This window comes from Ischnura elegans, chromosome 5 (assembly GCF_921293095.1).
Source record: "Ischnura elegans chromosome 5, ioIscEleg1.1, whole genome shotgun sequence".
Taxonomy (NCBI): domain Eukaryota; kingdom Metazoa; phylum Arthropoda; class Insecta; order Odonata; family Coenagrionidae; genus Ischnura; species Ischnura elegans.
The window spans coordinates 11,180,418-11,206,770 of NC_060250.1; the positions used below are offsets into that span (position 1 = coordinate 11,180,418).

General features: G+C 39.8%; 1 protein-coding gene across 2 annotated transcripts in view; it reads right to left on the reverse strand.

The window, feature by feature from the left end:
- The window catches only part of LOC124158492, a 743,480-nt gene extending 727,248 nt beyond the window's left edge, over positions 1 to 16,232 (reverse strand). For both annotated transcript variants that reach the window (XM_046533616.1, XM_046533615.1), the window contains exon 1: positions 12,214 to 16,232. In XM_046533616.1, the coding sequence (XP_046389572.1) occupies positions 12,214 to 12,298 (85 nt within the window). In that variant the 5' untranslated portion in view covers positions 12,299 to 16,232. The remainder of the gene's footprint in view (positions 1 to 12,213) is intronic.
- Between the last annotated feature and the right edge of the window lie 10,121 nt (positions 16,233 to 26,353).

Sequence of the window (26,353 nt, forward strand, 5' to 3'; positions counted from 1 at the left end):
TGTAATGCATGTATTCTACACGATGAGTTTTAAGTCGCCGAGAGTCTAAAACATTCGACTTCATTTGGTGCTTCAATATTAACTCCACCAACAACGCAGGCAATAGTCATAAGTAAGAGGTTTTTCGAAAAAGTACATCATCTTCCCACAATTTTACACCTTGTCATTTGATTTTCTGTTAATTAATAGCATTGTATCACAGAATACTTTAATCATTCTCTCCGTAAGGGATTGGAAAGTGTGCATATTAGTAAATTAAGACATCTTACTTGGATAAAAAATTACGACCGCACTAAATTCTCCGCCAATGGCTTTCAAATTCATTTTAAATGTTTGAGGTTGGTCGAGGAACGATTGATGAGGGCTGACTAATACGCATTCATCGGTCAAAGAAAATGAAACGAAATCAATACAATAATGATGCGATTGAATAATGCAATCCCTGGGGGGATTTACAAGTGTTTTCAAATAACGCGACATCATCAGAGAGGCATCAATTTCGAAAATGTTTTCCTAAGGATTTGTGGAAAACGGATGACTCCAAAAGCAGTCAGCATGGTAGGTATCTATTGACGCGAATAATATTTGCTTTTGCAGTGGTTTTTGTTCAAGAATTTAGCCGACCTTTCCTGAAAATGAACATGTTGTGCATATTCACAAGAAGCCAACGCTTGCATTATCAATATTATGCATCATTATCCTATTGTAATATTTAATACGTAGCGCTTGGGTCTTTGCGTAACGGCTGTGCAGTATACTATACAAGCATTGAAGTCCACTCTTCGAAGTAAATATCGCATAAAAGATAGTGTATAGATAATGTATGGATAGTAATTGTAGTATAGAGATAATATATAAATAACATATGGATTGATTCGTTATTACCAACTAATGCATTTGGGATGACATTACCAACTAATGCATTTGGCATAACGAATTAGGATGCAAGAAAACCTCATGAATAAGGAACACTAAACTAAAAATTAAGGTGGATAAATTGAAGATGATAGGGTAAGAGTTGCTCTCTGGTTTTCGACCCGGTCAATATCTCAACTCAAATGTGAATGAAATGTAGAGCAGCCTCAACTGATAATACTGCCTTAAGATAAGTCTCCTCAGACAATTTAGGCGTAATGCGAGGCCATCGAGTTTATAGAGGTTGGTAGAGAAACCCCTGAAAAGCTGTAAAATGTCCACGGTTCTTACGAGAAAGTTTTTCAATGCATGACTCCGCTTTCTTTGGAATTTAATTTATTTTATTAACTAGAACCTTCCCCTTTTAATCTCAAATGCCTTCTAAAATCCATGGTGGCGGCGGGGTAACGTACTCGCCAGCCAAACAAGAGGTCGCGGGTTCTAGTCCCGCCTGAGTAGGTTTCCCCTGTTCAGGGCATGGTTGTTCGTGTACGTTTAATTGTTAAATTTGTTAAATACCCCGATGTAAAATGGCCAATATGAGCTGTATTCGGTGGTTTGAGATTTAAATTTAAAAAATGTATTGACCGCGTAACCACCGCAACCAGGACCAATAATTCCATCCGCGGAGGAGTGAGTAATGCTATTGCTCAGCCATAATATCATATGATGAAAACCTTTAAAGTAATATCCTCAAATTCAAAATGGAAGATAATATTTTTCAAATCTCGTGCTAAATGAAAGAAATGTGAAATAAGGAAATGACCCACGTAAAATGTGTGTTATACTATTTCGACAAACCTTAGTAGGAAATCATAAAAAATCCCTCGATTGCAATTGGATATTCAGTATAAAATGTGGACTACAAAATCGTTTCGTCAGTGGCTACTTTCATTTCACGACAACGCGACTGCGGAAATGAATAATTCAACATTTTCAGCGGCTACATTGCATTGTGAATTTAAGATTTTTTGTACGATTTCAGCGATCTATTTGACTGACAAGAACATATAGGTGCGTGACCTGCGTATTATTGACTAATTTGAGATTCACTCCTAATAATTCCTTCGGGATATATTGGCGGGCGTGTGATATTTACAAATTCAGAGAAGGGGAAAGGTTCCTTGTCTGGTTCACCTCGCATATTGAGGATTTATGATTGAAATGGTTCGAAGACTTTACCCGGGGTTCGAAATGGGAACCCTTAAATCAATAGCCAAGCGCTGTAACCACTGGGTCACCACATACCAGTGAAGATTAATAACAAAATATATTATAATAACCTTATTAATAACGTAACGTGAATGCCATTTTCGAGAAAGGAGTGAAATACGATCCAATAGTTCTGAACCTGAATTATACGCAAAGTCTCAAGTGAATTCAGAGAGTGAAAAATATGGCATTTACTTCCTCGTCTTAAAATTAAATCGCAAAGGATCTGCATAAAAAAAATTCACTGCTGAAGAGATAAAGCTAAAAAAATGGAATTGCCGAGCATGAAAAAAAACGCTGCTATGTATAGTGTTATAAGTTGTGCACGAATTTCAACTACCGAAAAAAAAACAATAAATCTCTACTTTGTCGAAAATTAAAAACATAGCCTCTACCTCTTAATGCTCAAAAATAGTATACGGAGCTATGTGAATTTGCCTACTGATGAATGAAAAATAGAGATTGATAAATATTGTTCCAAAAGAATTTTTATCCTGTGGACGTAGCAATAATATAATAACGGGTGGACCGGCTAAAGATAACAACTGAAATGTAAACACATACGTCAGCATAAAATGATAACCGAAAGGAAAAAAACTCTTCATTTCCTATTTCAAACTCTAAAAGCTTTACTCAGTGAGTCCAGTTTGACTAAGCACTGTTGGATTTGAAGGGTTCTCTGGGACATACGACGGTAGCTAATTCCAGCATATTTGTAACGTAAAAGCAGACCCAATTATATTTGCATCACTAGAGTGACGTGAAAGCAATGAAACTGCACGCTTCACCTATCAGAATAGGAATAAAATTCGTAAAACATCCTTAAAATATCCTTTTTTTTGACATTTGGGGAGATACTGAAAATCCTCTTACGTTAAAATAAACATAAGAGTAAAGCGATCATTAAATTGTAAATGAAGCCAATTTTCATCATTTATGTTATTTTCCCGTTTTATACTAAAAATATAGCAAACAGACTAGTATAACGTGCTCACCTAAGTCTATAAGCCTAAGAATTGGAAACTTTTTTTAAAAATCTCATTAGTTTCGCAACAATTGTCACCATCATCAATTTTATTTATATAATATGTCGATAGGACATAATTTATGCATGTCCATTCCTGAGTAACTAATTTACTATTACTAAATTCCTGAGTAACTAATTTACTATTTACTAAATTACTCAATAAAATTTATGGGAGAGATAATTTCTTATCCAAATAATTCCATCACAATAAAGTGAGCTGATTGTTCACATAGCCTTCAATGGAATCGTTGACAAACTTGTATTGTAGATTAAGCAAAGAACAGTAAATGAGCATGAATTGAATTTGCTAAAAAATATTCCGTAAGGCATGAAAATAATCTCGAATGCGAAGAGGAGCCTTGATCAAAATTAGGATGTATTTAGATCAACGTTAAATTTGAGAATAAGTTGTGGTTCATTAATATTTTAATAAATTATAACATCACATTGCTAATGTCAAAGCCACCATTAATATCGGTCATAATCAAAAAAGTGTAAGGCGTAATGAGTAAACCTAGATAATTTACATCATGTGTTAGAGAGTTAAATATTATAAAAAAGGTGAGAGCAAGGAAATATGCTTCCTTCCTCCTCATTACAGTAAGTACCTACTGCTGGTACTAAAAGGCAATTTCTCAGTCGTATTACTCAGAACACCGAATAATAAAGATAATGAAAACGAATAACAAAAAAACGTTGGCTACTTTTTATGAAAGTTATTAGAGATAGAAAATAAAATTGACTTCTCGATGGTGACATGAGCGTCTACAACGAAACAGCCATGGAAGAAGGCTTTATTATCTTCTAAATTCCCATATTTGGAGCAACTATCGCGGTAATTCTTAGTCATTCTTCACAACGCCAAATATTAATCGAAGAAGAAATCTAGTTTCAAGAAATGGTTATAGCACACCATTTTTAAGGGGAGGTGAGTAGGCTTAAGATAAAAGGACCATAATGAATGCGAAAACCCATAGATTCGGTGCGAGAGTGTAAAACGGCTCATTCATACGTAAAACAGAGTTCATATGAGTTCAAGTGGAGCCCTTCATTTTGTTCACTCATTGGGTGCTTAATACTAGACTAAAATATTGCATGGGAAACAAATTGACGATAAAAATGACCTCATATCCGATAGTCAGCAAAGGTAACTACACAAACCACGCGAGAAGAAAAGAAAAGCACACACATAAGACCTTATCTACAAGGTACGAAACCCACTTCCGAATACTAACTCACTGACTCATACAAATGTTTTGAGGTGGACGAGATGAGATACGACAAAAAGTCATAGAATTCACCCAGTATTAAATCGCTTGAACCCAAAGAAAAATTGTCGCAACACTAAATTTTCCATGTATTACTGCGTTGCAACCTGCCTCTATACTCCTACTTTTTGGGCGTATTTGGGGTCATAATATCGATGGTATTGAGAAATTTGAACACCGCGGAAAAGATTGTAAATGGTCTAAAGCCATCGTGACAGTCATTAGTCCACACCTTGTGACAGTTAAAATGCCTAGGCTAGAACCGTTTGGCATTCCTAGGATTCAATTTTAGTAGATTAGATATCACCGAATATATGATCCTTGGAAAACATATGGCAAACAGGGTCTGTAGGCTCAGAGCCCCCTTAAAGAGAGGTTTTCTTACATATAATCCATTAAAACCTATACCACCCAATCCAATTCCCCTCTTGCATAACATTCTTACGACAATCTAATACGGATTTGAATACTTTATTGTTATAAGGAAAAAATAACTTCTATATTCATCCCTTTTGCGATAATACCCATCAGATAAACTATAGTGTTGGACTTCGAAATATTGCGAGGTTCTAGAATCACGTTACCATTGTATTTCTGAAAGATAACTGTTCTTAATAACTCCACCTTTTGAAGCTTAGCGTAGTCTCGGCGCCTCCAGCGGCTCCCAGGCTAATTCGTGCAAAAGCTGTGTTACAAAATGTGTGTTTACAGTGCAATTTTAGACAAATCATGCCGCTTTCCTTCGTATGCTATTCAGTAACGTCTAATTTCATAAATCTTTCATCGCCGGATCTAATACACTTGCAGCGTATTCAAGTCACAACTGGCGCTATGGAGAACCTCTCTTCCACTCTTTAATTCACGGATCTTTGCACAAAGGCGCTAAATAAATCCTAGCTAAAGGCTATGCCACAATTTTTTTTGCATGCGTTTCTTACGATGCGTTTTAAGTCGCCGAGACTCTGAGATATTGGAATTCATTCGAAGCATCTTAATTAAATCCTCATTCAAGCATGGATTGGGCATAAGAAAGACGTCTTACTCAGAGATGATATTTTCCGATCACTGATAATTCACGAAAATATTTATATGGAGTTAAAATAAGATCTGCTTAAATAATGTTTAAATTGATAAGCATTTGTTCAAATACTTGAAATAAAGATCCCTTATAACCTCAGTCGTAAAGTACCTAAGGGAAACATATCGATAACGGTTTACTGTGAACTTCAAACAAAATAAATGTTACGGTTGGATGTGGCATGTAATGATTTCATAAAACATGAATGCATGTATTTGCATTCATTACCGCAGTCAAATTAACTCTCTCAAGCTATGGAGTAGGATTCACATCAAACAGTTAGTGAGTGCGTGTCAAAAAAACACTCCATTCACAACGAATGCATAGCGATAGTTTCAAACGTTCAGCGCAAAACATTTATCGGCATTGATACGATTCAGCTGTAATTACACCCCACCCTTGAAGCCAGCGTCCAAGTATTTCCCTGCTTCGAACCGTACTTAATCCTTTCTTCCGCTCTGGCACGAGATCGGATGACCACCGCAAACGGTCAGCCCGGCACGCTTTTCGGACGAACAAAGGCATGTAATCGAGAGAAGTATGTATTTCTCGATAATTCTACCAACTACCCTCGGGCGGAGTTCATAAAATTCGCATATTAGTGTACGACGGTGTACAGAATATAACTATTACAAAATTCACCGCATTTAAAGCAGCGCATTTAACTCGGCATTTATAGCGGAGGAATCAAACAAATAACAGACACGCTTGGACTATTACAAACACCCATTCCCTGCGTAGGGACAACGGCCCCAGGTGGGACTCGAACGCGCGACTTTCGGTTTGGCAAGCGAGGAATTTACCCCACCACTACAAAGACCGATCCGCATGCTGTAATTTTAACCCATTGAAGTGGTTGATTTCTTGATGAGCATTTTAGAAAATTAAAATTTATTGATAGTAATGTGATTTAAAGGAACTGCATTTTCAGTGAATGGATGCAAAGCACTCTTTAAAAAATAGCATCTACGGCTTAGGTAAGAGGCAATATGATTAAATTACACTACACCACTGAAAATTCCGAATGATTTTACATCCTTTCTACATACAGGAAACTCACGTTATCAGTTTCAGTGATATCCAGTGATTCCTTCAATCATCATTCACATGAGCTATTCTCATTTTAACGACATGATTCACCGTCTTTTCATCAATACCATCGTCCAAGTCCAAATTTGAGTCCGAGTGACACCATAATAAAGGCTGCTCAAAACAATGACCACGAAATTCAATTATTTGACAAACTCCTACTACGTGCCATAATGGAAAAAACATACAATTATTTACTCCCCTGACTTGTGATGATCGTGACAAATCCTGCAAACCATAGTGTAAACTTCATTTTGTAAGTTATCTTTTGCACAGAGTAGCAGAAGCTTCTCCAAAGGAAAAATCACAAAAGTGTTTTTACTACCCCAAGACAGTGGGAAAAATGCTTTTTTTCATTTCATAGACAAATTCAATAAAAGTTACAAAACATGGGTGTATATACGTAAGGGCAACACCCCCTATTGTAACAGAGCGCAAATTGCTCAAGCTGCCTCAAATGCGTAAGGAGCGACGCGACGTATCTCACTTGGTAGAGCGCTTGCCCTCGGCCCCGAATGGATTCGGTTTCAGGCTCCGGAAAAATTACGGACATTGTCAAACAAGTACAAGGCGAGATGACCCACGGATGGATAACGAATCCTTAATCTAAATCCTTAATCTTCCGCGCCGTACTTAGCCTGGTGCGAGCTCTAACCTGGCGATTGCAAACCAGCCTGTGGAAAACTCTTTAAGTGAGTGGGTTTCAAAGAGGCTAAAAACACTGGGGGAAATACTTTCGGTCGGATCCACTGTGGGGCGGTCTAATTCCCGGCATAGCAGTCTCGCGCTGGCCTCGGAATCCCAAAGAGAGTGGCCGAAGAGACGGAAGAGCTCGCTCGCCCGGAAACAATAACGGAGGGAGAGCTCTCTCTCGTCTGCTGCTTGAACCAAGGAGTGCAAGGGCTGCACCGACACACTGATGATTAGTTCCGAGATCCAGGGCTCGAATATCCGTGGAATGAAGATTTCACGTTTATCTGGAGATCCAAAGCCACGTAGCGCCACTGCCGGGGGTTGCGGGACCCGAGCCAAGGGGCATACATTCAGATACAACTGGCGAGACGGCTGTTGTGAATGCGGCAATTGAAAAAGAAGGGCCATTTCAATATTTATACACTTTTTCGTGAGCTGAATAAATATTCGAGTGTTAGAACACCGGCCGGGTAAGGGTGTAAGGGTAATAATAAGGGTATTTGAAAGTGGTGTAATAGCCGAAACCGGTAATAAAATAGAAACTCTGTGAATATTGTGGAAGTAACAAAGTGTTTTTCATTATTAATATGGAGCCCTTCCACCACGTAAAAGCTTCAAGTTTCGATTTAATAAAAAATAAGGGTGTGCGCATACGAAGTTCTAACTTGCGTTCATTTAAACTGCTTTAATATCATTTACCAATCCGTTCGGCAAAATATCTCTGTTAATTTATTGTCTCCGTCGGACAAAGAAATAAGGTGAGGTTCTAAGACGATATTTTTCGCGATCTCTAAAAGATATCTTTTTATGATTTTTCCAGCAATCTAAGCCTAGTAGGTAGGCTCCTAGTCAATAAGCCTACTATCTAAGCTCCCGTCCTAATTCCGTAAAAGCTGTCTAAGGCTTTTTGCTCTCTCGTAGCAGTTTTTAAATCGCGCAGCTTTCCTTTGAATTTTATTAAGTTTAACGTATGTATACTTTCTGCGTCGGTTCCCCTATCGATACCAAACGTTTATAGAAAATAGTTCAGATAGAAAACCTCGTTAATTTTGGATAATTGAAAACACGTAAACAATATAATGAGGGCGAAAATTGTGAACCGGTGTCTGCCACCTGAAGACAATAGCAGTAGGGCCAGCGAAACTGTTGTCTTCGTCACAGCAACCGTTACGACGCGCTTGTAACCGAAAATGAAGAACAAGTATAGAATAAACGAGAGTGTACTGTAGGATTACACAAAAGAGAAATATACCGCACAAGATTATCCCGTGAAAGGATATTACGCAGGACTAAAAAAGATAGGCCTGCCGTTATCATGGCAAAACTGAGAATAGAGTACGTTACCTATCTAAATTACCTCTAGCTCACTGAATCCTTTTGTATGCATAAGGTAATAGAGTCACCTACCTAACTCCACTTGCAAGATTAAATTTCAGCGACTGGAATGGGAATAATTAAAAAAACTTCATAAAGGTCAGCCGTAAATTTTGTAGCTAACGTGAGAGTAAGCTCCGCCAGTTGGACGCAATATTGAAAGAGCATGCATCGGTCCCTTTTACTTATGGGCTGAACCACTTTAAGTGAGGGAGATTAAAAGAAGCTAAAAACAAAGCAATGAGAGTATTTCCAGGTAAATCCACCACCCCAGCGATTGCAGGGCAGCCTAAATCCCGGCGTAGCAATCGTCGCACTGGATCCGAAATCCTAAGAACGGCTGAGATGGAGGAACTTTAATCCCAAATGTGCGTCTATGCTTTAGTCTGGAGTGAAGTCTAACCTCGCCAATTCAAACCAACTTCTAGTCCCAAGATTTTTTTTTTACTTACGTACCAAAAGTTTCGAAAAGTTTTGACCTTATTAACCTTCATTATGCTTACCTCCGTTAACTACCTTCAGCCCCTCAACTCATCAACAGCCTGAGTCGGTATACCCACAACCCGTGGCTCATATTAGGTCCCCGCAGAATGCAGACCGATCATCTTGCAGATTAAATTTATTTTAATCCTTCTTAAAATGAGAGCATTCGTTGCGAAAGTAATAGCCTCGCATTCCTTCGTTTTAATTATTGCAATTAATTTAAGTCTCAGATTCTATCATTTATTATTTAAGAGTACACCAAATTTATCATGGTCATTATGTCCCATGCATAACCATGTTACTTTGAATAAGCAATGAGCCGGTGTAATTCCTTCAATCTTCACCCTTGGCCGCTCATAATCGCCTGTCGGGATCGGTAATACTTCACACCGCGCGTAATTCCCAAATTTTAATACGTTGCAGTGATCGCACGCTGTTCCTAGTAAGGAGGTGAAAAAAATGTCATCAAATCTCTCTTTCGACGTTCCAACTCGAAGTTAGTTTGGGAATGCACTGTTCCTGCTTTTCTCTTACCAAGAAATTCAATTGCGAAATAATTTTGAAAGTATCAGAACAGTTATGACCACGAAATTCAAATGAGGATTATTTATCATTGCACCAATTGATAAATTAAGAATGATGTTTCGGCAAGCATCAACAACAAACCACAGATTAAATTGTTCAGGTCTCACACCCACAAAACCATGAAGTCCAATCACAATTAGGAACCACTGACACCAATCTGCTTGAATTTCACATTGCCTTAATTCCCAAATATAGCGCGCTCTTATGCAGCAGATCAACCTTTGGCTGTACTCTGCATGTGTCCAAAATTATTAAGTGCACTCATACATTAAGTGCATAAAACTCGCAGTACCTTGACTAATGAAAATCATATTCTGGGAATCTTTAATTTCAGCTTTCAGAAACATCATCATCTCTCTGTTTAAAATTTGCAAGGGTAAAGACTTTTTTTACGAAGACCTTACCTATTCATTCTTATGCATATCGCGTACCCGCTTACCTTATACGCATAGAGCATCATATAATGCCAAAAAAATTAAAACCACGCGGTGAACTTAAAAATGGGTGAGTAATCCGGTTTTGTGCGTAATTTACTTAAGAATCCTAATTTTAAAGGATTCAAAGGGTAAGTAGTAATATTATTTTTATTGAAACAAGGAAACTTATTCGACGTCTTTCTATTTCCAAGTACATAAGTAGAAAAGAATGAGTTGATACGTTACTCGGTAAAAAATGAATTACCATTCCTACATGTTCAGGGTGTTCGGGAGGACCAATCGACTTATGTTATAACAAGTACCCTCGGTAACTATAGTTTTTACCTCACTATTATGAGCATTGAAGCTTTACCCTAAGGGATATAGACGCATGGTCTCATAATGAGATACATTTAAAGTAAGTTTGAATTTTATTAGAACGGGTATTTTTAATTGGCACTAGCCTGAAAAAGTTGGCATAATAATGGGTGAAAAGAACTGTTTCGCATAGGTATTCAAATCATTAAGCAGTTATTTTTTTCTACGAAAAGGAATTTGGTAAAAATATTCTGAAGGAAAAAAATATTTCTTGTCAGCCTTCATTCAGCAAAGCTGATCGAATCGATCTTGGTTTGAATAAATACTGTTTATAATTAATGCAAAATCGAAATGCATACGAGGAATAAAAGGGTCTTAAATATTTATTCAATGTATATTTGTAAATAATATGTAACGGTATGGAATTAAAAGACTGATATTCGAGGATAGAGAACTTTTGCAACTCGACGCAAAAAAATATTTTCCAAGGACATCTATTTTATGAAAAAAAGTTATGTAGGTTGAGTATAAAAATAGTAACAGCTGAGTTAATATTAAACGAGTTTGGTTTGCATTCGACTACTCCCAAGAAAAAAGACTTAAACCTCGGAGGTATAAGGGAATTTACGTAAGATGGTTGGCAAGTGAATACTGAAATAATATGCCGGCAAATTTATCGCTATTAGCAGCTATAATTATTTTCCCAGGATTAAATAAATAATATTTAAAAAATAGAATAGGTAATTAATTTAGGTATTATTTCCATCATAAACACCATGAGCGTTTTCATTTCATTTCGTAATTGGCAATTCATTTAACTTCCACCAAGCATCCAGCAAATTTGCGAGTTGGTGTCCACAAAAAACGTAGAGATAACTGATAATTTAAAATCGTACAAAATTTTAATACCAGATAACAAAATAATGAATAAAAATGAGCCCTTAAATTTGGGAGCGATTTACATTTTGATGGATGATTACATATTATATACGCTTGCATTTCCTTTTCTAGAAAGTCATACTATCAGCACTAAAATATTTTCTTTCTCAAATACGAGTCGAGTACAATTGCATTTACGTAAACTAACTTTTTCCCCCTCATTTTCTCAAAAGAATAACCTTGTCAACGGGGAATGCTATGAATAAGAATAAAAACATTATAAATACTAATATTCAGTGGAAAGTAATAGGCACACAGCTCAGGAATATATAAAATGCAAAAACATGTCCTCATTGGTGCTTAAAATGCCTCTTGCTCCCCACCTAAACACAGAATTAGTTCGCCGAGGACATGGCGTGCAAGGCGGCCATTATCGCTTCCGAAAGTTACGGTCCGGGCTTAGCGGGGAGTGGACGAAGAAAAGCAGACTGCAGGCTGGATTCAATACAAGGTAGTTTGCAAACTTCTGCGGCGATAAATTCGAAGCAGCGGTTTCCGATGCAATAACTCTTGTTAGTCCGCCAACTTTACGTTCTCCTTTGAAGCGAGAAAAAATATACCTATTAAAATAATGAAAGAGATCGAGAAATTCGATTGAGTGCGGGTTTTGAAAAGGTAAAAAAAAACTATTCATATGAATAAATCGGCGATGGCGAACAAGTTTTCCGCTCTTTCCTCGGAAAAAGGGGAGAAATATCCTGGACAACCGATGATCTCGAAGGTATTGTCGACAACAATGGGGAGATCCAGTTCGAAGAAATCGGTAGAAAGATGAAAAGTGAAAGGAGTTGGAGAGGAATTTTTTACTGTACTCACCGAATAGATAGATCCTCAGGAGGACGAGGGAGAGGATGGATATCCTGAAATGGCTGTGGGATAGCATCTTGGCCCAGCGAAGCATCACGGCAGTAGACTTCCCGAACGGACAGATCAGGAGCTTTGGTTTTCAAACAGTGGTAGTGGAGCTGCAAGTCGGAGACTGTCACAGGATGGCGCTGGGGTTTAGACCACCATCACCACTGGAGATGTTCATTTCACTCTACGCGAATCCTGTTCCAAACGAGAATGATTTCAGTATTGAAGGAGCAATCTCCAACAAGCTTAATCAATCACTTCTGCGTCGATCACCGTTGAGAAGAACACGAGTATGATTACGCAAGAAGACTAAAAAGACAATCCTAACAACACACTATATTTAGATTTAAGAGAAACTGGGTAGACCACTAACAAGAGCGTCTAATCAAAGCAAATTCTTCTTTGAGCTAGCGACTTCACAGAACGATAACATTCCTTAGTTAACTTTTAATAGCATCGATAATATTCTAAGCATGAAAGATTAATTCTTCGACTGTATTTAGAGGAATCACTTTATAAGCGAAGGGAGAAAAATATTGAGCGTAATAGGCGAGCAGTATAATGCAGTTTCACTTTGGGGCCGGAGTAACTTCAGAGAATTTGCTTTAAAAAGAATATTATCCTGGCTTTAAGGCTCGGAACTGCGGATTTGCGACATTTATTTCGTTCCTTTTTTTCGCTCAACTTGTTTCCTCCGTTTCACTCGAGAGAATTTCAGACGCTCGGTGGAATGGAACAGCGTACTTATCTGCCCGCCCTTCCCATTTCACCGACACGTTTTCCAAGCAAAAGGTTTTTGGACTTCCCCCATGGGTGTATCCCGGATCGCTTCGAAGTGGAGGCCAGCCAGAGCTTTTGAGCCGGAGGCACGTCTTGAAGCAGGTCGGGGAGAGAGGTAGTGTGTGGCAGAGAAAAAGATCCCAACGAGGGAAAATATCGAAGACTTTCCTCTTGGAGTCGCTGGCGCCGAGAAGGCAGGGTCTTATCCGTGAGCCGCTCTATCCAAGTGCACGATGAGAATCGTCATCGGGCACCTCTACCTCCGATCACCGGCAACTCCTTCGCCAAAACGGGCTGAGGACAAACACACAAAGCCCCACACAAAAGAGCACACACGAACTATCCACTATGCCATTACCTATCTTTTCTTCCTCGCAAGGAAAAAAAAGGTCTTGCTCAGGTCTCCCAATAGGACACTACCCAAGTTCTCTCCACTTGAGATTCCAAGTGTGAAAACCTCTTCCTCTTAGGCCGCTCGTAGAGACAAGTTGCTGCAAAAATTCACGGCACGAAGCCACGATCACTGCCGCCAGGGTTATACTTCGCTTGCTCTTTTTCTATCTCTTTAAACCCTTCTTTTACTATCTACGTGTTGTCCTCTATCTTCGTCTATCCTGATAAAAAAATCTCTCCGCGGTCTAAGGGACTGGAGGAATATTTTTCTTTCCAAAATAATCGCGTTTCTCGCTTACTCTCCTCCTCAAGTTCGGCGATTTCTTCTCTGCAGTGGTGTTTTCCCACTATCTCAGCCCATCCATGAACTCGGAGTCAACTCCACTCAATTGCTGGAAACTTTTCAAGGCTTTTTTTAAGCTCAAAGGTATACAGAGGGAGAGATAAAGGAAATGAGGAGAACGGCTACACGTTGTTTTCCTGAGCTGTTTCGAGCGGACGTCCCGCTCGCCACAAGTGATAAAAGAAGAGAGAAAAAACGCCTTATAAAAGGGAAATTCTTCGCGTGTTTGTTCCTATTTAACTCTCTGAGTGGCCAATTACAATCCAACTCTTCGCTGAAAATTTCCTAAGCCATTCGGCGGAAAGAACTAAATGAAAACGAAGGGAAGCTTTCGATGAATGTTCCGGGTCACGAGAGGTCTCAAGGGCTGGTGGCCGGCATTTATTCAGCGCCCTTATCCCACTAAGATCGACACTTAATTATTAATTTCCTTTCGGCCCCTAGTTGCCGACTTCCGCGAGAAAAAAATTGATCTGAATAATTCAATAAAATTTCAAGATGCACTCGATCATTTGTGGAGGAAATAACGAGGAATAATTGCTAAATGAGTCCTGGTATATTTTTTTTAAGACTGGTAAAATTGAAGGGGAAGAGAGTGTATTGAGCGTTTATTTTCTTTATAAAGCGGTCAGGATCGGAGCTGAGTTATTGCTCTCAAGGGTCCAGTCCCTCACTTCACACGAATGCAGCGCTATTGACCCCAGTGGACAAATAGAGCCGCTCGTCTGGTCGCCACGCCCGCAGCGGCAAACACAGCGGGCTTCCGAGTCCGAGATGGCGATAAACAAGAGGCACGCTAAAACGTAACTCTTGCGGGAATATCCGATTGTGCTCACAACAGATGCGATATCGCCGAACGAGGATCATTAGCCATTTAAACGGGCGGGTATTCCGTTTATACGTCCACGAATCAAATCCAGCTATTAACGGTCCTCCGCGAATGCTCACGGGACTTGATTAGAATTGACGGTAGACTTTAGGCTCTTTAAGATTACTGAATGGGGCTCAAGAATCTTAGAGCTCTGCTTCTCTCCAAATCACAACTCCTCCTACCTCTCATTGACGTCTCCAAAAGCCATCAAATACTTCTACCTCGCTCGCCTTCGCCAAAGTCCTCCACTTTAACTTCTTTAGGGCTAATAGGAAACCGCCTCCAATCCAACCGTCACTTTCTTATCACTTTTCCAACTTATTATTTTTCTTCTTAAAATTGCCGAAAAAAGAACGAAAAATTACCCAACACACACACCTAAATGACACCACAGAAGTAAGCTCTATTCCTTACGCTCCGCCGAAGCACCGGAGAACGACCAAATAAACGGTAACATTAGGGTAAAATTCACTGTTTCCACTAGAAACCAAGGTTTTTTTGTCACCAAGGCGCTGAAGATACACTGCGAAGCTGTCTGCTACACTTTTATCTTCGAAAGGGAACTCCTCGCCCGAGAATGAGAAAATAAAAGACGCATAAAAAAACAAATAGAGGTCTTCTGGGCACGCTCTCTGTCGCTCCCGCGAAGTTTAGCAGGAAAGAGTTGAAAGAGGCTCTCCGTCACTCCATTGGGGGCGAAAACGCCCCTTTTTATACAGATAGGGCGGTAATGAAGGACAGAGTGGGACTAAGTGGAAGAAGAAGCACCTTATGATCTCATATATGGCACACAGAACCGCGTCGACAGGCCGTGGAAAAGTTGATCGGAATTGCGGAGGGAAAGTGACTCACTCCTCCAATATTCCTGCGTCTTCTCGTCTTTGACCCTTCTGTTTTAGGAGAGTTCCCGGTGTAGAATCTGAGTTTGTAATAAGTAAGCGGGACGAATAGCACTACTAAAGTCTGAAGTTGAATACAAGGGAAGATAAAATCTGCTGGCCAAATACAGAGAAGCAGTAACCTTGCACTTTCACGAAGATTTGATCTTACAAGAAAATAGCCCGGGGGAGCTAAATGGAGGCAAACTTTCTTAGGGTCCTAGCTCACCTTAATTATTTCTAACGATGATGGACATTCACACGCAATGGTTGGGAAACTTAAACTCCTCAACTCACGAAAGACGTTAAGGGACTTGATGAGACGTTTCCGCAAAGATTGAACTTTTTCGGTATTTAAGAGTCCCCCTTCTCTCTCACGGGGGTCTTTTAATTTGAGCAGGATGGAGTTCCAATCGAGGGGAAAAGTTTGCTGGTTCGTCTTCCACCACTTGGGCTGAGAAAAAAATCCAACGGAACGAAAGAACCGGCTTCACAGAGATTCTCCTCGGGAGAGTGAGGAGACGGTGGAGTGTCGAGGTCACCCTTCTCAGCGGAGGACCGGCACGGCAGTAGCGGCGGGGGCGGTCACCACGGCGACGGCGCTCCGGTATTGTTGCGTCGACTTGCGCAGCGGATGGGAGCAGAGAGTGGAAGAGGAGCCCGCTGAGCGGCGTGCCATATTACGAGAGGAGTGCGCGGTCTCCTTGCCGGCATACCTGCGGAGGTCCGACTGTTTTCTGTTCCGAGTCGGGTTTTCACGAGTCGGGGAGGAAGCGATGTCAGGGGGGAGGGTGTGGGGGTGCGAAGGGGTCCCGGGACCCCACCCTCCCTTCTCCGCTTGCATCTATCCGTGGGAGGGGGAGGTGAGGAGGGGGGGGGCGGTTGAGGAGCGCCAGCGCAGCTATCGTTTCACGCAGGCGTGTACGCCGGATCCAGGGGTGCGGGAACTGGGGGAAGAATTCAGAGACACTCACTCAGATGATGGGGCGAATGGGGATGGGCGGAGAAGAAGAGGAGGAAGAGACAAGCAGGATGCGACCGCAAGGAGAGAAAGAGACGATTTGAGGAAATAAGTGCCGCATTCAGTCATTAATAGGACGCATGCACCCCCCTCGACCAGTCTTATTCAATGAAGTTTTACTTGTCTCAAACTGACGCTACAATCGTCAAATTTCCAAAGGATATGGAAAATACCCTTGTCAACACTTTGCTTAAAGCCAAAACTATAAATAATAATGTCAATGTCACGAAATTATACCCTTATCAATATAAATTATATAAAACTTAATCCATTAACTTGAACTTTTCCAGGGTATATTTTCATGGGATCATTCGTCTATATATCAAATTATAAATTCAACTTGGTATATTCCCATTCATCCAATTTTTCAAATGAAAGTAGAGGAAAAATTTCACCAAGGTTAATGTTACAGGCTCCATTATGAAATTAATGCCCATGATTTTCTTGAGATGCGACTATCCAATGCAGCGGTGTAAAACGGGTCGTTAAATGTGGTATATGCTTTGAAAATTTAAAAAGTAAGATTTAGCTTGAATAAAGTTATTTTTCACGAAAACTGACAAAATACGACCACATGAGGGGCTATGATGCGTCAACTTTAAGGTATTTAGCATTTAAGGAAGGTTTACATGGAATATTTTACAAGTAACCCCGGCTTTTATCCTCCCCATCCTGAGCTGTCCTTTTCATAAAAAAATGAACAATTCTTTTCAAAGATTGAATCTACGAGATCTGTACCCTACTTCAGCGTTCCTCAGCATCTTTACATCTCACAGGGATTTCATCCCCACATAGTCCCTGCTCCATCCTCACACACAATCTTTTCATTATCTTTTCAAGAAAGTCCATTTTGTCCCCAATCACCAATGTCCAGTACGTCGCCATTCATTTACCTCTCTGTCCATTTTGCATTCTATATTCTCTCCACACTCAAGGGCTTCCAGTCAAGGCTAGCAAGCATGAGCAGATGAGGTTTAAGGCACGGGTTGCGTGATGCCACATACAAAGTGCTGAAATGATTTTATTTTCATTGTTTTGTGTAATATACCATTCACGAACATTATTAAAGAGGGTCCTCAAGTCGGCCCCGAAATGCATTGTCACCCGCCGCTTGTTTTAATCGATGAAGAAAATTCGCCACTCTTGTCGCTGATGGGAACACTAAAATCCGCGAGATAGCCTAGGTAGAAGAAGTGGCCCTTCTAACCGATTGCGTGAATTCACACGCACGAGGCGGAGTCCAATCAGAGCTCTACCCTCACCTGCCTAAATAAAACGACTGGTTGAACCACCGAGAGAGAGTGGCAACGTGAGAAAGACATTACTGGAAACTGGGGATGGATCAATTCACTAATTTAACTTCCTTGTGGTTTGTGATTCACAAAATAAAGAGACTCGCATATTTCCGTTTTTCGACCCGAAGTCCACCTCTCAAAGTGTTCATGGCAAAAAAATCGGCAGACCATAACCTTTTCGTTGATGACGTCAAGAACTCATTTCCAACACTTTCACTGCCATACCTCGGTCACCGACACGCATTGACTTTGTGTGGATCGTTTTGGCTTTCACTCCTGCGAGCGATTCTTTTTCCTGATGAGCGATAAAATCGGAACAAGTGAATGAACCGAGAGACTAATTACGTCACCAACATCCGTGTTTTATCACTTTAATAATAATGACAGGATGCCTGAATAAAGTAGATTTTTTCGCAGCCACTCATCTTAAGCTCCTACCACACACACCATTTTTGGTCGGCCGGTAAAATATCGGCCGTCCGTACTCCAATAGTGGAAAATGGGGTGGGGGGGTATGGGAGCTTGCACACTGATCGACCACACACAGGCACTGGTAAAAAGCCGGTTTGCAGCCGGCCACAGTGGATCACGACAACCAAGCAAGTGATCGTTTGACCGGTGAAAATCCGGCGTGTAAGTAAACAGCGCACCACTGGTCACAATCGGACGGTTTTTCTACCGGCCGTCCAAAATCGGTGGGTGCAAGGGGACTTGCTCTTTAATCTAGCGAATTGTAATTGACGAAATAAGATTTCGAGTCTAGGTGAACGAACCCATTGTGTCGTTTCGGTGGATGGAAGACCGTATAAAATTAACCTATCCACCAAGAGGGAATTTTATGCTGTGGGCTGGCGTCAGTCAGTTAAGGTTCATATCTCAAAGCTACCACTCAGTGATTCAACCCGAAGGTTGATTTTTGGTTGGATGAGGGTAGAGTTCATCCCGAACTAAGCTACTGGCGTGTAAGCTTCGCACATTCAGGGTAAGGGAGCCATCTCCCTTGGCTACTCCGCACTTAGAGGATTTTCGTTGGTGGGGGTGTTCGAAGGCTGCAACCGGGATCTGAACCCGGGACACCTTTGTCAGCAGCCTAAAAAGCTGTATACCTGGCTACGACGGTCCCCATATCAAGACAAGGCATTGACTTTGCTTACGTTTTTGATGCACGTACGCAGTATGAAATTGATCAATTGCTCTAATGATCGTCATTGTGGGAGCGTTGGCATGTTAAAAAGTGGTCTCCTGGGCGACGATCACTGAAGTAATGAGACTGATACACGTGCATAACCAGTGTCAGAAGGACAAGGCCGAAAAATGTAAAAGTTGACTCTTCATTTGAAACACTCGACATTTAAGTATGCCACAAGGATGACTAATTGGGCGCTTCTTCGATTCGCATTCACAAAATATTGTTCGGAAAGTACTCATGTAATGCATCAATATTCGGTTGAAAATACAGGTCTCACGGAACTACATTAACTCAGTTTAACATTTTTGAAATTAATTAAATAAGAGGTGGCCGTGACGAAAGCTTCACCTATCATCAAAGTTTAATTGCCTTCAATAATAACCCAAGATTTATACCAATGAGTTTAGTGAGAACACCGGTCGTCGTTTAAAATCTTCAATCGTTTTATTTATCAACTTTAAAATATAATCAAAAAACTATTTGCGAATGGAATAAAACAATTATACTAATAAACAGTATATAAATCCATTGCCTCACCTTTCCATGGTACCTAGAATAAATAATTCCTTTGGGGGAAATTCACATCTGCGTCAACGGTCAATTATGTGCATGAATGACCTACTTGGATTGTCTTTTTGATGACATTAACATACTTTCAATAGGTGTAATTGAAGCAATCCTGCAACCGTTTACGTTCTAATTTGCCATCATCTTATTAAAAGGCTAAAACAAATCATTAAAGGCTCACTCATTCATAAAAGTCAATTTTGACATGGTTTACAAATATTCATGTAAAAAATTTCTTTGTCACTAATATAATTATACCTTCCAATCTGAGAGTTACGACTGTAATCCAAATAACGATTCTTAAATATTTTCTGCTTCAATAATATCTTGGGAATTAAAGAAAAGATACACCCTAAAATACTTTTTTTATGAAGAGCACATGATACATGATTCACTATCTCAGTAATACTACCAATATTTAAACGTATTCAACTAGGTAACTTCGATAATGCATGGCATCCAAGCTGTGGTATCATGAGGCATATGTTTAGAGAAAAATCTGGTTGTTCGTACTTTTATCCAGCTTACAAGTAGAATCATACGAGACTCATACTTTTAATTAACAAGCAATCATATGAGAAAAGATCCGATTCTTGGCAGAAGGACATCAATTTTACGTAGCATGTGGAGTGCGCTGTTTTTTTCTCGAGAAACTGTTTGGGATACGCAAGTTTGCAGGAGAGAAGCATTTTCCAAAAGAAAAAGAAATTGGTGGAAGTTCTGGATAGAATTCACTTCTTAAACTCTTTTACGGGAGCAGTTTTAATTTTTTTTCCTTTCAAAAAGTTGGGTCCGGTATAAATAAAGTTAACTAATATTGCAGGATTTTGGAATGGAAGGAGATAATATAGAAAGTAAATTAGGACGGCAAAAATTATAAACGATATCAACGACACGAGAGCATGTGCGATGAAGATTATAAAAAAAACTATTGATCTAGCATACTATTCCAGAAAGGTAAGTAAAAACTTTAAGCACCAGGGAAGAGACAAAAGTGGGTATGATTTTCTTAATATGTCATTTATCGACCTAAGCCGTTTGTTATAGTACTTTAGTGATTGTTACACCCAAGAATAGCTCGAATTTTCTGCGAAAGATCTCAAACATTTATCATCCTTTAATTCATTAATCGACTTTAAAATTTCTACCTCTGGTGAACATTTATTGAGACAGTAGGATATCATTTCATGTGTGATCTTATTATTTCTGCCATAAATATAGGTCTCAGTTATGAACAACTGCAGTGCAAATAACCAAAATATCTTAAGTCAAAAATACAGGGATGCTTTAATGGATATAAATATAAGTATTGAAGAACGTATAGACGCCCATGTCCACCAAAACTATAGAAATAAAATACCAAGGCCGTGACGTTGAAGGTACCCGAGGAGGAAAAAATAACGACAAATTTTTTGGTGGGAACAAGAGAAAAATAATGCGAGGAATAAGTATTTGTTAGCAAAAAGACAAGAAAATTAGGTAAAAATACATATACACACTTTGGTTGAGACGGAGAAAATTTCTCAACTCAGGAAAAAATGTAGGAAATGAAGGAAAAACTAAATAAATTCCAGCGCCAATGCAGGAACTTGCTTATAATTATCAGAAGTGACCTCCGCAAGACTTACTCTCGCATGCACTAGCGATTTACCGAGATGGAATCCCGCAAAAGTGACAAAAAATACGCGTAAAGCGTACGAAAAGTAAAAATAAAAACGAGCACACATGTGCTGAGTGAAGCAAATATGCTTGAACCCCCTTTTCCACCTCAAAGATTACGGCCTTTGGATTTTATACCTATTTATATTCTCGTGTGATGTCGAACTTTACTTCTTCTATGATTTAAGATCTATGTTTCAAGTTAAAAATCCGCTGCGGAATTGCATTGCACGAAAAAAAAAGCCGGCGGTGGCGGTTTCCACCCCTGTTGATCCAAAGTATGCGTCGAGTCCTGCCTGGGTAAGTTACTTCTATCTAGAGCATGGGTGTCCGTGCCTGCACAAATGTTAATTGTTGGAATCCTCGATTAAAGGTCTATACCAGCTGGAAGGGTATATGGCCTAGGTAGCGGCGGGGTATAGTCCTCAGCTGCCACACAAAGCGTCGCGGGTTCGAATACCCGCCTGCGTATGTTGACCCTATTCAGGGCGCTGATTCTCGTTCTCCTTTCGCCCGGGTCTTCGCTTCGCCACGGCAGCTCGAAGCGAAAATTTTCTCCGCGATTTTTCTCGTTCTTTTCGTCCCGCCTATCGCTTAGTTAAGTTAGGCTTATCGCTTAAGTTAGGGTAACTTTGTTTTCTCGACGAAATACTGTGACGTAAGCAATGACAAATAAGTCAATGGGCACAAGATAATTTCAGCAATCGGTCCGCAGTCCGAAACAATTGAAGAGCGTGAAACACGTTGGTAAATTCAAAGCATATTTCTGAAGTATATTATGCTATGTTTTGTTCATCGCGTGAGACCTAATAGCTTCATTAAGTATTGCTGCACAATATTGCTGATTCATTAGTCATTTTCCGTAGGTAGAATAGGCAAGGAATGCAGTCAAATATTCTCATATGTATTAACATAATTTGCTGATGTGAGACGAACATCAAAGGCGGCAGAACAGCGTACTACACATCCTATGCTGCCTAGTGCTCTGCCGAACATAAGTGTCAAGCGTAAAAGTGAAATTCATTGAGTCTTCATAAGAGCTGAACAACTAATGAGAGATTTTTCTGTGCGTAGGAAATGTTTTGACAATCTCAAGTGACTTGCCTCTGAAGATGAAAAGCGTAGTATGCGAACCTTTTACTTATGGTGGAGAGAAAAACAAGTGACTATGGCAGGAATCGACCTTAAAACGATAATGTTGGTAGATAGCCATGCTATGAGATGTGAAAGAGAAGAAATACGTAGGTGTGAAAAGATTAGCTGATAGGAGAACTGAGTGGAGAGCTGCGTCAAACCAATCCTAGGATTGTTGACCAGTGATGATGATGATGATGAGCCATGCTATCCACTACACCGCTATTTCAATTGCTATAAGATATGCTCTTATATGACAAAACTACGGTCAGTCTCTTTAGTATTGTTTCCTGTGAAACGTTCACGAACCTTAGCACCGAAACAAAGTTTTCTCAAGCATTCCAATACATTTATATGCTCAGAATAACAGCACTCCCACGATAACACTGAACGCTTGTCAAAGAAAAGCTTCACGGTTCATTCAAATGCAAATCCACTTTAATCCCATATATTTAATTACGTAGAATGACAAGACGAGTAAAACAACGCACAAGTTGTATGCCAAGAATCTTAATAACAAATAAACTCATTGGGATCAAAAATACAACATAATAATGATGTAAAGCGGTAGTAAAATCACTATTCTGTCTCTCGACAATTCTTTCTCTAAGCCGCGAGAGCGATTTCACTGTCGTCGCACGCGAAATTCGCACTTGATAGATGTTTACGCTCGCTATATGCTCGCCAGTCAGAACGAGAATAACTTTTTCGTCGCCATGGACACTAAGCAAAGCAAGTCTGGCGATATAGCTAGCGAATGAAAATAAGAATACGAATGCATACAGCGGTCGCCAATCTTTTCGAAAAATCGCGTTGGCAATATCCAGAAGGAACAAGAATCAGGCCCCAGGATAAGAGTGTCCAACTACGTTTAATTGCTTAATTAAAAAATCGTCTTAAAAAGCCAATTGTTCAGTTTTCGGTGTCACAGGAATAAATAAGTAAATAAATAACACAAAATAATTTGGACTGTCAATTGAAAAACAATTCGTTGACCTACTACGTATATTTTGAGGTATATGTTCCATAGGGTGGGCTGGGCACTCAGACACTCCCGCCCTGTATCACTACCCTTCCGCAACCAATGACCTAGACTATTCAAGGGTTGGAGTTGTCTGTACCTACACCAGATGAACATTCGTCAACGACCCAAACTACGTTCCTTCTTTGACGATTTCTCCTCGGTTTAAAAATATTATTCCATACGCTATACCTGCTTTAAGTGCCCCTATTCACTTTATTCCTCTTTTAATCTCAAATGAACTTTATAAAAAGTGTAAAATGGACGAGTAAAACATGCTTTTGTGTCAAAGAGAATTTTCCAAAGTGAGAGAGGACATATGAGAGATAATACTACTTATCCACAACGGAAGTAAGTAACAAAGCAATCATGAAAGTTTAATATAGAAGTAACATACACAAAGTCAAACCACTTTTTCAGTTGCATGGCGAATATGAGAGAATGAGGAACTTTGGCTATTTATTTCTGACTTTCTAATTTTCAAGCGGATGGATGCTCTTCAAACGCTCCTGAAGCACGAAACGGCATCCTTTGAATGAAATGCAACAATATAAATATTAGATTACTTTTCTGCGACTCCTAAGAGATAAGGGATATTTTGGCCAAGTGCCGCTAAAGAAAAGATTCTCTTGAGAGGTAAAGCAAGAGGTGCATAGAAAAAAGTGATGGATTATGAGTGCCCACCAACTTAAGTTTCCTCTATATGTAATTTTTCGTTTGATTCAGAAAAATAAGAATATTTGTGCTGGGACGAGGGCCGAAAGGGCATAGGTTGCAGATAAAGAGTCAAGCAGCAAAAACTGATGGGACAAGCAGCAATGGTTGAGGGGCACGAGGAGAACGCAAAAAAGTATGATTTAATACATATATTTTTATATTTATATACATTTCATTCTATTTCCTTTCCGGGAAGAGTGGGAAGTAGGGAGAAGGAAGAAGAAGAGGGTATAAACTCGGTGAGAAGGGCGAAGAACAAGCGAGGACGGAAGAAGGAGAGGAAGGGGTGGCGGAGAGGGTTATAAAAATATAGATGGGGGTGTTGTGAGGGGGGGCTTATGCGCGCGAATGCCAAAGGAAGCGATGTCGTCGTGATGGGGGTGCAGTTTCGGGGAATGGGTCATCGTAAGAGGGAGTTGCGGGGGGAAGGAAGGGGTACCTAGTATGGGAAAACCCCCGGATGAGCGGGAGAGAGTAAAGGGATGGACCGGACTTAAAAAGCAGAGGACCGTGTCAAGAGGCAAACAGCCATCATATGGACGAAAGCGATGCTTTGACCCATATCCATATCGATTCACAGGCATCGATGCTTGGCGAGCATAGAGAAATATTTGAGAAATACTGCGAACTCGCCTCCCTTGAATGAAAGAAATTATCTACGAGAAAATGCATTGTCCAAACCAAATCTGTATTTGTTCAAAAAAAAGCTTTCTTTACCTTATGCAACCATAAGTTTCCTAAAATTATTAAAATATTTATAGAAAACTTTGAAACATTTCTACAATCGTAATATTTCCAAAAGATAAATTACAATTGTTTTCTGAATGCGATCCCACCGACAAGCAAAAGACTCTGCGGTCATCTAAAGCTCCAATCAGTATCTATGCTATTTTAAATATGTTTACCACTACTTTGTCAAGGGGCAAACAGCCATAATATGGACGAAGGGCCTGCTTTGAGCCATATCCATATCGATTCACAAGATTGTACGAGATTAATTCAGGTTTACACATTAAACTTGGCTGCTATAAAAGGAAAATATTGTCAGGTAATACTAGTAAGTACATAAAAACCTTGTCCGCGAAGCAAAGAGACGTAATCAGGAGCCAAAAGATGATGGGGCCGCGCTATATTCCACCTGTTAAAAGTTCAAGCAATTCAAGTTTGATCGCAACTGTGGCTCATTGAAATCTGTCCTTAACAGTAAATTATTGGATTAATTATACACTTCGTCTTAATACCTGAATTAATGAAAATAAATAAAATATTACGTGAAATCTGCCGATAACTTTAGGCAGTGGCAGATCCAGAAAGGTCATTGAGTCCCCAATTTACGCTAGATAGAGTGGTAGTTTTGTTCAGTTGTCAAATATATAGAGTATATAAGAGCCCACAATCCTTCGCTGTCCCTATACTGGAGACAGGAGCTACACTGCAGACAGGTTCCATAACTGGCAATTTATTGTATTTTTCTCTTCCTCTTATCACATTATTTATTCATAGAAAAATGAAATATATTGCTTAGAAAAATACACTTAGTATTTCAATAAAAAAGTAATGGTTTAGATAATATATTTTTTCAAATTTTGGTGCCATAAATCTGGTGTTTTTTTAAGTTCGGACATTGATTGTGAAAGGAATCACGTCGACATCACCAAAACAAAGCGATTGTGAAGCGGTTGTGAAACGCTTTTTGAATGTGATCCTTGAATTATTTTTTCTCTTCTGAAATCATATCTCATTTTTATTCTGGCGCAAGAAACGCAAGCACTGATTTCTTCGCTTCAATAGCATCGTCGAAAATTTAAATTCTCCACGTGTATTTAAGGGCAGTAGGTATCTTACGTGTGGGGACAGACAGACGTACAGACCACGGCCTCTAACTCGCTACCACCACCGCCAACACCTCCTTCCACGCCGTATCCGATCCTCCGGGGACTGGTAGTCCTTTGTTGCATCAGCACCAGCAGCAACGCGAGGTTTCGTCCCTAGGGGCCCAGCGAAACTCATTTGCAATGCAAGCGAGAACTCGAGTGGACTGCCTTCAGGACTGCAGCAGATTGCCTTCTCTCTCTCTTCAAACTGCTTACGCAGGGAGCAATCTCAGAAACGACGAAATCTTCAAATAACAAAATAAAATAACAAACCACTCTGCATACCTGGAACACATTTTTTCGCCTCGAAAATTGCTATGAAGTTACAAATACCAAATCGAGAATCTATAGAGGTTGCA